The following is a 13,986-nucleotide window of genomic DNA, read 5'->3' as shown; positions in this document are numbered from 1 at the left end:
CTTGAAATCCCTTTGGCCAGTTGTCGCACTTACATCAATTTTCTGAGTGTGTCAAGATAGCACGACAAGATTGCAACTTTTTTCATATGAAAAGGGACCAAAATTTTCGGATCTCTTTTGATTTTTATTGAATATTTCAGGATTGAAATCGAATTTTGCGGTCAAAAGTTGAAGCATTTTGAACTGCAAAAAATTGCGTCCTTAACTCAATGTGGCCCAATACACACGTGCGACAAGATAGCACGACAACGACAAGTTGAGTGTAGGAACGTGGGGCCACTTCTGGCCAATGTTTTCATCGATGGTCATCGTAATGAAGCCAGATGTCGATGCTGTGAGAATGGGGTGTCAGGGGTGGAGTTGACCAAGCTTGAAACAAAGAACGGTATGATTTTAATTAAATTTGATTTTAAATTGATTTATCTATACTAAAAGCGTAGCAAAGTAGCACCGTAATTAAATTTTAATTAAGTTCAATTAAATCCTTAGGATAGTTTAAACAATATTCTAAAGTCTTTTTTTTTTCAAGAATCTTAACAAGATTTTTTTCAAAAATTAAATAACTTAAGTTAGTTTGAAAAATGCTCTTAAAAAGTTTTTCTACAATATTTTCGAATAATTCATTAATTATGATTTTTTTTTCAAGGCATGAGTTACACAGCTTACCATTTTTTTAAAAGGTGAAGTTAATTGTTTTATTTTTAAAGAATAAACCTATTTGATACTGACTGTCTTAAATTATAAAAAAGAACATTTTGCAAAAGAAAAAACGAAATTAAAAAGGATGTGATGTTCCGTTAAAAACAGATAAAATGAATATTCAGTTCCCTTTTTTGAATGACCACTTGCCAAGTTTGTTTGGAAACTTTAACGAACGGGAGACTTTTGCGGTAACTGCTCAGGTTTTATTTCTTTCTCATAAAAATGTAGACACTAAAATCTAAATTAATTGAACGAAATAACTGCGCAAAACAATCATTAAAAAACACATTTGGACTTGAACATTGGCTCAACCAGTCGAATTAACGATTAAGCCATTTTTGTTGGACTTAGATTTGATAAATTTGATTTGCTAAAATATTTTTAAAACGAAGCGCATCCTGAATACCAAAAATACAATCAGTAAAATAGGTGAAATAAAATTGTGTTTATTGTCATGTTTTTCAGCAAAAAGGAAATTAAATATTAAAAAAAAGCTCAGCCACAGTTCCAACAATGACAGTTATTGAAAACATTTTCTATCTATAATTGCAAAAAATTAAACCAATAGCAAATTTTCTATTAACATGTATTTTAAACCAGTCAGTGGATAACTTAATATTTATTTATTATTTTTTTTTTTTGGGTTTTCAGTAAGGCCGTTGCAATTTTTTTTGAAGTTTAGGTCCCTCAGCTCTGAGCAAAGTCAAAGTCGGCAAAAAATCAATTATCGCAGATTTAGTGAAAAAGTTGATTTTTTGCCGAGTTCGTCATTCTCCGGCAAAAGCACGGATTTTATTTTTAAAAAATCATAACTCGGAATCCTGTTAATGAACTCCTCCCATTTTTTTAGTGTGTTATGTAAAATGAATGTCCGGGGAATCCGACAAAAATATTTCCAGATATAGGCTCTTTGGTCCAGACACCGTCAAAACAGGATTTTAAAGTTTCATTCGACTTTTTCATATGTTAGGCTAGATTTTTGAAACCTTTTTATTATTTTTCTTTGAAAGGCCAACTTATCACCTTGCATTTGAGCAATTCTCTGAGTTTTGGGTCATTCGATTTTTTTTTGTATTTTTTAATCCGGCTGAAACTTTTTTGGTGCCTTCGGTATGCTCAAAGAAGCCAATTTGCATCATTAGTTTGTCCATATAATTTTCCATACAAATTTGGCAGCTGTCCATACAAAAATGATATGTGAAAATTCAAAAATCTGTATCTTTTGAAGGAATTTTTTGATCGAGTTGGTGTCTTCGACAAAGTTGTAGGTATGGATATGGACTACACTGAAAAAAAATGCTACACGGTAAAAAAAATTTTGGTGATTTTTTATTTAACTTTTTGTCACTAAAACTTGATTTGCAAAAAAACACTATTTTTAATTTTTTTTATTTTTTGATATGTTTTAGAGGACATAAAATGCCAACTTTTCAGAAATTTCCAGAATGGGCAAAAAATCTTTGACCGAGTTATGATTTTTTGAATCAATACTGATTTTTTCAAAAAATCGAAATATCGGTCGCAAAAATTTTTCAACTTCATTTTTCGATGTAAAATCGAATTTGCAATCAAAAAGTACTGTAGTGAATTTTTGATAAAGTGCACCGTTTTCAAGTTATAGCCATTTTTAGGTAACTTTTTTGAAAATAGTCGCAGTTTTTCATTTTTTAAAATTAGTGCCCATGTTTGCCCACCTTTGAAAAAAATATTTTTGAAAAGCTGAGAAAATTCTCTATATTTTGCTTTATTGAACTTTGTTGATGCGACCCATAATTGCTGAGATATTGCTATGCAAAGGCTAAAAAACAGGAAAATTGATGTTTTCTAAGTCTCACCCAAACAACCCACCATTTTCTAATGTCGATATCTCAGCAACTATAGGTCCGATTAACAATGTTAAAACATGAAACATTCGTGAAATTTTCCGAACTTTTCGAAAAAAATATTTTCAAAAATTTTAAATCCAGACTAACATTTTAAACGGGCCAAACATTCAATATTATTATTTTGAAATTTTTGGAATGTAAAATCGAATTCGCAATCGAAAAAAAAATTTGTGATTTTTTTTTCAAAAAGCGTCATATCTGAGTTACAGCCGTTTTAAAGTTATGTTTAAGGAAAAAAATGACATTAACGGCCTCATGTTCACTATCAAAAAAATTCATACAAAATTAACTCTTGGGCAAATTAAGTCCACGTCTAGTATTTCACTGACAAAGGTTTGAATAAAAAAAAAATGATTAAAAACCACCAATTCCTCACTAAAACTTACAACTTTGCTGAAGACAAAAAACGAATCAAGAAATTTCCTCACGAGATAAAGGTTGTTGAATATTGACGTGCCCTTTTTGATATGGACAGCTGTCAAATTTGAATGGATACCTGTATGGAAGAACCGACAGCAAAAAATGTTTTTTTAAGGTTGTAATATCAAAATCGATTTTCCAGCACAGCACTTTTTCAGATTCTTTTGGGGTCCTAAACAACTCCCCAAGGTTTGGGACCGATTGGTTTAGTCCTCACATTGCGCAAAGCGATTTAATTTTCCATATAAATTTGTATGGAGAAAACCATTTTTTTGAATTATGATAGTTATCAAATCCACGTTTCATGCTATATTAAAACCAGACTCATATTCGGATGCTCTAAAATGTCCTCTACAACTTTCCCGAAGAGAGTATGGTGCTAACTTGCCCCTTAAAAAAGATACAGCGTGTTCAAAACTCGTAAAAAACGTGTTTTTTGCTCGAAAACGTTTTAGACGAGTTTTGAGGACGCTATATCTTCTTTCAGGAGTTTTGATATAACATGAAACGTGGATTTGATAAATATCAAAATCCAAAAAAATGGTTTTCTCCATACAAATTTATATGGAAAATTGATTCGCTTTGCGTAAAGTGAGGACTAGGACCCCAAAAGGAACCGAGAAAGTGCTGTGCTCACTAAATTTGAACAACTTTATTTTTCCATACAACCATATTACACTCTATTGTTACATATGCAATTTAAAATAAAAATTATCAAATTTATTAAGGTTATTTTACAATCTCGAACTTCCGAAAATAACGAAAACTAATTTTAAAAAAATCAAGCCCAAAAAACCAATTTTATTAGAAGTTGCAGAGATTGTATTTACTGAGTGACGGATTTTTGTTTATTATTTTGATTATTTTGTCTATTCCAAAATATGTTAAGTTTTTTAACATCTCCCATCTACGTTATTATGGATTTAAAATCATAACGATTTTTCTACAAAAATCACCATATATCCCAATTATCCATATTTCGAAAGGGCTTAGCATAAAACTGTGACGATTTGTTGCAATACTTATCGACCTCTTCACTGATCCTTACTGAACGAATCTGAAGAGATAAACCCTGCCCTTCGCCCACCCAGAAATCAGTAATCTTTGCTCTATTTCCGGCACTTCCTTAACTTCCCTTAAATCACCCTGCCCAGCAAAAATCTGTACCCAGCAAATAATTCTGCTTACAGTTGCCAGAAATCTGCCCAAAACTACCCTAGTTCGTCCAGCTTTCTCCCCCTAAAATTCAAACCGAAAGGGAGAAAAGTGCCAACTCTGCCAAATCCCGACGTTTTCGGCCCGATTACAGCGAGGGCATTTCGATAAGCCCCTTGCGTTCCGGTCCGATTCCGATTCCGGACTGCCTCCCCAGAATCTGCTACACAGTAACAGCATTCTGTGCGCAGCGAGCAAAATCCCACTCTGCAGATAATTCCTTGCAGCAGCGACGCTGGCCACATAAAAGCGTTTTATGCTGAGGTGCAATTAATGGCACACGCCAGGAGAGGGTGGCGGGTAATTCGTGGGTGTGGGGGCGGGACCTCGACGATGAGGGCGAACTTCCCATAAGTCAAATTTGCACTGGCACACACACAAAGCTGCTGATCACGACTTAATGAACGTCCGGAAATGACGCACACACACACTGAAAGTCACCGAGAGCTGCTTCTGGTGGGGGGAAAAGGAAATTGCTAAGGCTGTTGGTGGTTATGGAACATGGGATGGAATTTGAAATTGGTTTCGTGGTAATTACCATAACTTCACCGTCATGTACTCGTCGTCGATGTGATGGACATGGATTACGTGGTATCGAGCAAGATATTGAGAATTTTTAATGCACGTGAGAAAGAAACACGAACCCAGGATTTGAATATTTGAATTTTTGAAGATTTGAAATTATGCAGATTTGAAGATTTGAAGTATTGAAGACTTGAAGGTTTGGAGATTTGAAAAATTGAAGATTTGAAGATATATAAATGAAGATAAAATCTTTTCATTTGGAACCTGTTTTTGGCACAATATTATGATGACAGAAGAGAACATTTTAAAAATAATAGAAACCCAACCAAGACTTTCCGTGCGCATTTACTATACACCTGTTCACCCTACGCCACCGTTTGTTGTTGATTGATGCGGAAGGCAAAACGTCATCGTCACCACAGTCGTCGACATTATCATCGTCCCCCATCAAAGTCCGCCCAAGTCGGGCCAAGTCTGTCGCAAGCTCGACAACATGCTCTTTTGATATCGCGACTTACCTCGCTGTTGTGTGTCCACAGGATGAGCGGCGGCGGTTCCGGCAGATGACGCACGATGCAGGTCAGGTTCACCGTCGACCCGGTGTCGATGTACAAATCCGGACCGCCCACTATCGTCGTGATGGGCTCTGCAAGGGATAGATTGGTAGGGAACAACATTAGTCGATTGAAAATGGTAATTTCAGAGTGGGGGGAATAGGGGGAAATTTTAATGAGATGGCACAACATCGGATGACCTCCCCCCTCGAGGGATTTGTGCCAGCTGACTGTTGATGATTGACGAATTGAAGTTGTTGACCTCTTGGCCCTGCATGGAGATTTGCATTTCGGTAGGCGTTTGACTCCAAAATTGCCACCAGATGGCAGCAGCACCGCGCTAGCTTTCTCTGCAATACGACACAAATTCTAGGCCCATAAGTGCGCTTTCGCAGCAGCAAAACTGTTGAATTTCTTATCTGGCCCGCCGCAAACCGCCTGTCATTTAAATTATGTACGCCACCAGGCGAATGAAATAAATATCAACCGGCCAACTGGCCCGCCGCTGGCCGTTCCGTCGAAGCGGAATCCGGAAGCAGGCAACGTGCACATTGACCGAAAGGAAAATAATAACAAAAACATAAAATGAAAATTTTGACCTCCGTCCGTCTCCTCTTACCCTCGGGAAGGGAAACTTTGGCATCAGAAAACAGTAGTGAGTTTGCCTGATGTCAACAGAACGCTTCGGGTCATACGGGTTGGGTGGAACCCCGGATATGCGAACCGGATTCCGAGCACCCGACCGCAACTGGTAATTTGGAGTGGATGGCCCGGGGCGGGCACCGATACCCGGGGAGAGCTTTGAATATTGATAAGGAATTGATTTTTTGACAATTTTTTATTATTTTCTAGATCGCGTTGCATGAAGCATTTAACATCATCTTTTTAGTTCAATTTCAATAATTGTTTTATTTGAATTTAACAGTTCTGCTTTAGTAGTGTTATCAGACGTACTCTTTCAAGAGTATAAGGGCTCTTTATGAACCAAAAAAACTAACTTAATCCACCTATGTGGTTGGAGCCTTCCTCACTCATTACCAACAATGGCTGATATGATGGGGTTGTACAAAAAAAAAGTACATAAATATAACTAAAGAGGCCATATCTCGAGAACGGGTTGAGAGATCTTCAATGTGTTTGGACCCGTTGGAAAGATCTTTTGATAACCTAACCAACAATGGGTCGGATGGTGGATCCGGACATAGTTTACATACATTTAAGTGAGATCCGGCTTTCAAAAAGTACATCAATATCACTTAAGTGGCCATATCTCGAGACAGGGTTGCCAGATCTTCAATGTTTTGGACTCGTTGGAAAGGTCTTTTAATAACCTAACCAACAATGGGTCGGATGGTGGATCCGGACATAGTTTACATACATTTAAGTGAGATCCGGCTTTCAAAAAGTACATCAATATCACTTCAGTGGCCATATCTCGAGGCAGAGTTGCCAGATCTTCAATGTTTTGGATTCGTTGGAAAGGTCTTTTGATAACCTACCCAATGATGGGCCGCATGGTAAACCCGGACATAGTTTACATACATTTAAGCGAGATCCGGATATATGTGAAAACACATTTTTATACATAACTTTTGAACTACTTATCGAAACTTCAATCTGTATAAAACTCGATCTATGGGACCCTAAACCAAGTCGAATGCAACAGGTTCGGGTCAAATCGGTTCAGCCAGTGCCGAAAAACATGAGCTAGTTTGTTGGTCACATACATACATACACACACACACACACATACACACAGACATTTGTTCAGTTTTCGATTCTGAGTCGATATGTATACATGAAGGTGGGTCTACGACGTTTTTATACAAAGTTCATTTTTAGAGCAGGATTATAGCCTTACCTCAGTGAGGAAGGCAAAATGCTCTTCTTTTTTCAAAAACAAGCTTTGTTTACTATTTTTTTAATCTTGCAGGAAATGGATGTTTTTCAAAAACAATTTTAAACAAAAGTCAATGAATTTGTGTTGATTGGTTTTCATGACTTTATTGAAAACACTCAAAGAAGTGAACGCACTGGAGTCTATCGATAAGTCTTTTAAAGAAACAATCTAATTGAACATCAGTAATTTACAAGTTAACATAACAATTTGATTTTCATGAACAAAATTTTAGATTTCACGAACTGTTTTGCTGCTAGTGATCTTCTAGAAACGATTGCTTAGTAAAGGGAAGGTAGTGTATCGTCACAAACTGGACCTTATCACGACACCTTAGGGAGGCGACCTATCGAATGTTAACATTAACCTTAACATGTTAACATTAAGTTGAGAATGAAACTGCCACTGAATCCGCTTTGTTAATGCCGGCCCCAATATTCTTCAAGGGTGTTCCCTCAGGAACTGGGAAAGATTTACTTTACTTTTTTTTCCACAAAAATTGTTCTGTTTTCGAAATTTGAAAAAAAAAATAAAAAAATAAACTAGATATCGGACTATTTCGTTAAAAAAATTGGTTTGTAAATTTTGATAAGTAAATTATATGCGTTTATCAATCTTTTGATCGCAACGCCATTATTTCGTTCAAAAATATTTGAAAAATGTGAGCAGTGATTTTCTAATTAAATTCACGTCTTTCTAAAATACAATATAACATATTTAATGAAATAAACAAATCAAAAGTTCAATGTTGGTAATAAAAAAATAAACTTCTTGATATTATACGTTATTTTTCTTTTTCGAAAGATGAGAAAAAATGAAATTTTTGTAAGAAGAATGATTTTTCGAATATTTCAGTAATTTTTTAAAGAAACCCTCAAAATTTTCAAAAATTCAATAATTGGAAAGCTTCACTAATAGTAGCTCATGTGGCAACTGTTTGAAACAAAATTGCCAATAATTGTAGGATTTCTTCACATTGTCTAGTATTAAGAAATACATTCAAGCAAACAAATTTGGTTTATATTCAAATGGACTCCATTCATCATATTAGATCACATCAAATCATAAGCCAATTTCAATTCAAGATTTTAAAGGAAGGGTACATTTTTTTAGTTAGAACTTTTCTTAGTTAAGATATTTTTGAAAAGCTGAGAACATTCTCTATATTTTGCATTTCTGAACTTTGTTGATACGACCCTTAGTTGCTGAGATATTGCCATGCAAAGGCTTAAAAACAGGAAAATTGATGTTTTCTAAGTCTCACCCAAATAACCCACTATTTTCTAATGTCGATGTCTCAGCAACTGATGGTTTGATTTACCATGTTAAAATATGAAACAGTCGTGAAATTTTGCGATCTTTTCGCAAACAATATTTTCAATTTTTTAAACCAAGACTAACATTTTAAAAGGGCGTAATATTGAATGTTTGGCCCTTTTGAAACGTTAGTCTCGGTTTAAAATTTTTAAAAATATTTTTTTCCAAGAAATCGGAAAATTTCACGATTGTTTCATATTTTAAAATTGTAAATCGGACTATTAGTTGCTGAGATATCGTCATTAGAAAATGGTGGGTTGTTTTTGTGAGACTTAAAAAACATCAATTCTTCTGTTTTTAAACACTTGCTTGGCAATATCTCAGCAACTAAGGGTCGTACATTAACAAAGTTCAAGAAAGCTAAATATAGAGAATTTTCTCAGCTATTCAATTGTTTTTGCCTTCCTCACCTCACAGAGGCAAGGCTATAAAATCACTCGTAAAATGAACTTCTTAAATACACCTCCTAGGTATACCTTCACGTATACCTATCGACTCAGAATCAAATTCTGAACATATGTCTGTGGGGATGTGTGAAGACACGATTTTTTTCCACACGATTATCTCAGAACTGACTGAATCGATTCTGGCCGGATCCGCCTTATTCTGTTCGTTTTGGGGTCCCCTAAGACCCTGTTAAATTTTATTTTGTTTAGTAAAGTATTTAAAAAGTTATGCCAAGAAAAAGATTTTTGTAAATACAAAAAAGGGTGATTGTTTGCATAACCTCAAAAGGCCGGATCTTTTTGTTTACGTGCGAGAGTCGCGCCAGATGCGAAACGCCCGGTTGCCACATTGCTTCAAATTAGAGTCTGCATACTTTCTGGAAAAGTCTGTATCAGGTATATATTTTTCCATAAACTTATTTTCATTATTACTTTGTAAATGTGAGGAAGGCACCACCCACCTAATGGTGGATTAAGAAACGTTTTTTTTATCAAAAGTGGGTTAAAAATGTGCACTAATTTAAAAAAAAAACTATTAAAAACTTACCTTAAAAAATGGCTATAACTTGAAAACAGTGCACTTCATCAAAATTTCACTACAGTGCTTTTTGATTGCAAATTTGATTTTACATCGAAAAATGAAGTTAAACAATTTTTGCAACCAATATTTCGATTTTTTGAAAATATCAGTATTGATTCAAAAATTCATAACTCGGTCAAAGATTTTTTGCACAACCTGGAAATTTCTCAAAAATTGGCATTATATGTCCCCTAAAACATATAAAAAAAGTGTTTTTTTGCAAATCAAGTTTTAGTGACAAAAAGTTAAGTAAAAAATCACCAAAATTTTTTTTACCGTGTATCATTTCTTTTCATTCCTTATCCATACCTACAACTTTGCCGAAGACACCAAATCGATTAAAAAAATCCTTCAAAAGAAACAGATTTTTGAATTTTCATACATCATTTTTGTATGAACAGCTGCCAAATTTGTATGGAAAATTATATAGACATACTAATGATGCAAAATAGTTTCTTTGGGCATACCAAAGGCACCAAAAAAGTTTTAGTCGGATTAAAAAAAGAAAAAATTAAAATTCTAAAAAAAAGACCGATATCGTAGAGAATTATATGTAAATAACACTATGTGAAACATCAATTTTACAAAGATGGTTTCAACATTTGGCTCGCGATGCGAAAAACTTGAAGTCTTAACGAAAATTTTGTGGCGTACAATACAATTTTAATTATTGTTTTATTAGAATCAAGGAGTTCTTTTGCAAAACTATACATTTTCAATTCAGAGATTTGAAGAAACCATTCTATTGAGATTAGATTGTTTGAATGAATTACATTGTTTTGATATTTAAATTTGATTAAATTCAAATATCAAATGAGAAACTTTTCAAATTATCTCAACTCTTTGAACAAAATATTCTCAGATTGAAAAATTTAAAATAAATAAGGGGAAAAATTATTTTTTTTGTAGATTCTGGTACGATTTGGTAACATTGACAATGTTGCAAGTCATGATGCTTGAAGGAAAGTAAAGAACATTAAATATATGATGACGTTTATTGTTTTTTTTTTAATTTGACGAGCTTTGATTAACTAAATATTTTAACATTTAACAAAATGTTAGTAAATAGGATATCTTTGATGTAAAAAGATTGGAATTATATAAAAAGTCATTGGAAATTGATTATTTTGAGCAACTTAAACTAATTTTGTAGCACGCATAAATGTTTTAAAGCATTTACATAGAAACTTATATTACCGAAAACTGCTAAATATTTGAAGCAGGGGTAGGCGTGGCTAAATGGTTACGCTGTTCGCTTTGTAAGCGGGAGGTTCTAGGTTCGATTCCCATCTGCTCCTATCGAGAAATTATGAAGGAATTCTGAACACTTGAATATGAACGAAAAATTCATTAGCTCGCGGCGGGGTTCGATCCCCCGTCCTTTGGGTCAGCAGACAAAAATGCTAACCACCGTATCATCGAGGTTTAGTTGACTAGAAGGTTTAAGAATGGTATAAGAATCCTAGAAATTTGATTGGAATCTGTGAACCTAAGAACAGGACAATGCAATATTTAATGCAAACTTGAATTCAAGAAACTTACTGGTTGCGTACACGACCCGAATTCACCACAAAAAGCTTTGTGAACCAATTTGGAAAGCTTTCAAGATGAATCTAAGAACATACGAAGAATTAAGGACTACACATAACTTTGACCGGCCACATAATTTACCACGGTAAATCCGGGCTTCACACCCATCTAACTAACCTCTTCAAATCTCACGTGATACTTTGTCGAAGACGCAGCCGATTTAGTGGACTTCATCACCTAAGTATCGGACTAAAATCCCATCCATTGCATTGAAAGAGTCATGAAACTATGAGAATATTTAAATATTCTTTTTTATCAATATTTTCATAATTATAGTTAACTATCTTTAAGAACTTTTGTTGAAAACTTCTTCTTGAGGTACTTCAATACTTCTCTGACAAGGTCAGTTTGGTTCCATACCATTCCGTTTGTATTTAAATTGCCCAATAAGTAAAATTTCCATCTCATCATGATTTTAGACAAAGTCCCTTGAAAAAACTTGTTAAAAAAAGCATGTTTTTTTTGGAATAGGAGTTTGAACCACAAAATCATTTTTTTTTACTAAAATGACCGAAATTCCGTCTCATTACGGTCTCCCCTTTCCCCCTCCAACCATTATGTAGGCCAACAACTGGTGGTCACTCCGGATCCCCTCTTCAGCTCTTCCCAAAGCGAAGCAGCAAAAGTGTAAATATATCTCCGGGTATAACTTTGTCCTCATCCAGTCGTGTCCTCCGCCACTGACTGTCACCACACACCGTGACACTGCACTGCTGGAGTGTGGAGTGGAGTGTTGACCAGCGGACAATAAATCTCTATTTAGCGGGCGCGCTGCTTTTGCGGGGAATTAATGGCCACTCTCGCGCCAAGATGGTCAGAGTTCTCGGCCACGGCCAATGTCTTGGCGATGACACCATTTTTTTTTCTTTGTTTTATTTTTTGTTGCTTCTGTCATTAAACTCTCTCCCCCTGGACCTTTCCTAATTAAAATCAAGATTTATGTTGTTGGGTTACAAGTTTGCCCGTCCGCGGGCTTTATCCTTTGTTCATTTTTTGACCATTTCTTAAGGACTTTGTCACTCCAAAATGGCCGGCACATAAAAATAACGACTTCCTTGGTTTCGCGCCTTTTTTTTCTTCTCTGCGTTCCAAAATAACCCCAATGACGCTGGATGACTAGCGTGGAGACCCCTCGTTAAAAAGTAGTTAAAGTATCTTTTTCATTTAAAACTTTTCGCGGAGTCTCCTCAAGGACACCTCCAAAAACCGGGAAAAGGGTTCCCGCTGCGCTGCTGGTTCAGGGCCACAACCCAGTTTAGATGGCAATTTAATTGGACACGACCAAGTTTCGCTGTTTTGGCTATAATGGGAACTCTCGGAAGAGTCCTTTAGGGGGAAAGGATTTAGGCAAGTGCCCTTCCGGGAAGAAGAAACACGACGCACGGAAGTGGTTTTGCGTTTATGGGAATGCTAAGCAGTTCTTGCAATGTTGGAATATTTTTTGAGAAATTACAATGGCGAATATTGTTTACAGACAAGTCAAAAACAATCTTGAAATTCCAGGAATCAAAAATTGCTGAAAAATAATGCCCGTTTCAACAACTCTCAGCGTTGCGCAAACAGTATCAAATTTCAACCCACTGAAAAATCCAATTACTAAAGCCCCCCCACTCAGTCAAGAAATCAAATCAACTGAAAATAATAACAACAATTCTAGCTAACGATGCTCGACAACGTCGCGTTAGTCACCAGCCATGCCGCGAGAAGTGGGAGGTCATTCTAGGAGGAGCGTTTTCATCCTGCTATGCCAACATGAAGGGACTCCAAGTTGGAGGATCGAGATAATGTTTCAAAGACTGCCTCAATAAATGATGTATTCAACGCGGGAATGGGCCAAGGTAGCTCGTTTACTCGAGCCCAGCGGTGTTGAATTTGATCGCAATTTAGAGCGAAATTGATATGTTGTTGGAATTTGTAACTCTAAATATTTTTTTTTTACAGATATTTCCGAACCAATCGCTTGAATCGTCAGGCCGTAACCAATCGTGAGCTACAGTGATTGGCTAGCAGTCAGCGATTAGGTCAACTGTTTCACACAGCGATACAAATCATCAGTGAATTTCTTGACCTACACAGTCGCTCAGTTGTAAGTCGTTGCTGAAAGGTTTGTTTACGACGGTTAACTGAAAAATGTATAATATTACTGAGAATAGTGCTTTTAGGCAACCGAATCATTGATTCAAACACAATCGAACGCACAATCGATTTTGAATCAGATCAGAATTATGGAGAACGGCCTGTCATTATACTGATTTGTCTTATCAAATGAAATGAGGATTTTGAGCAGGACATTTAACTACAAAAACTAAATTCAAGGGTCCTGATATTCGGTTGAGCGATAAAAAATCACTCATTTATCGCCATTCGCGAGCGAACACGACTCGCTAGCGTCGCTTCACCCAGCAATACAAATGAGCAATTCTCTACCAAAACCGGAAATGGATTTTATATGTATTTTTTGATTTGGCTCAAACTTTGTGGGGGCCTTCCCTATGAGATATTGTGAGTTGAAAAATGAATTCATATCAAGATTTTTTATAGGTCTTATGAGAAATATGAAAAACCACAGTTTACAGGACCATTAAAAAAATCTGTATTTAAAAATAACAGTGATACCTGTTTAAAAATAAAAAAAAATCGAAAAAAATATAGAAAAAAAAACATCTATGTCTCGGAATCGAAGCAATTTTTAATTTAATCAAAAAGTCATTTAAAATTAAAAACTTGATTTCACATCTCTAAACAAATCTAAAAATTTATTTTCACAAGAAACTATTTTTTTAATTAAAAAAAACTCGAATTTAGGGAGTTCAATCATAAAGTTACAAAAACAACGGAAACTATCGGGTTTTAT

The 13,986-nt window shown here is 35.4% G+C and overlaps 2 protein-coding genes across 3 annotated transcripts in view; one reads left to right on the top strand and one right to left on the bottom strand.

Annotated features, from left to right (window-relative positions):
• Positions 1–13,986, top strand: part of LOC120430358 (kin of IRRE-like protein 3) — a 450,977-nt gene that overhangs the window by 282,944 nt on the left and 154,047 nt on the right. The window lies entirely within an intron of this gene.
• Positions 1–13,986, bottom strand: part of LOC120430767 (uncharacterized) — a 59,223-nt gene that overhangs the window by 19,659 nt on the left and 25,578 nt on the right. The window contains exon 5 of the mRNA XM_052706909.1: positions 5,267–5,394. Within this exon, the coding sequence (XP_052562869.1) occupies positions 5,267–5,394 (128 nt within the window). The remainder of the gene's footprint in view (positions 1–5,266; positions 5,395–13,986) is intronic.

This window comes from Culex pipiens, chromosome 2, assembly GCF_016801865.2.
Source record: "Culex pipiens pallens isolate TS chromosome 2, TS_CPP_V2, whole genome shotgun sequence".
NCBI classification, from domain to species: Eukaryota; Metazoa; Arthropoda; class Insecta; order Diptera; family Culicidae; genus Culex; species Culex pipiens.
Note: the sequence above shows the minus strand (reverse complement) of the source record. Positions and strands in the feature narration are given on the sequence as shown.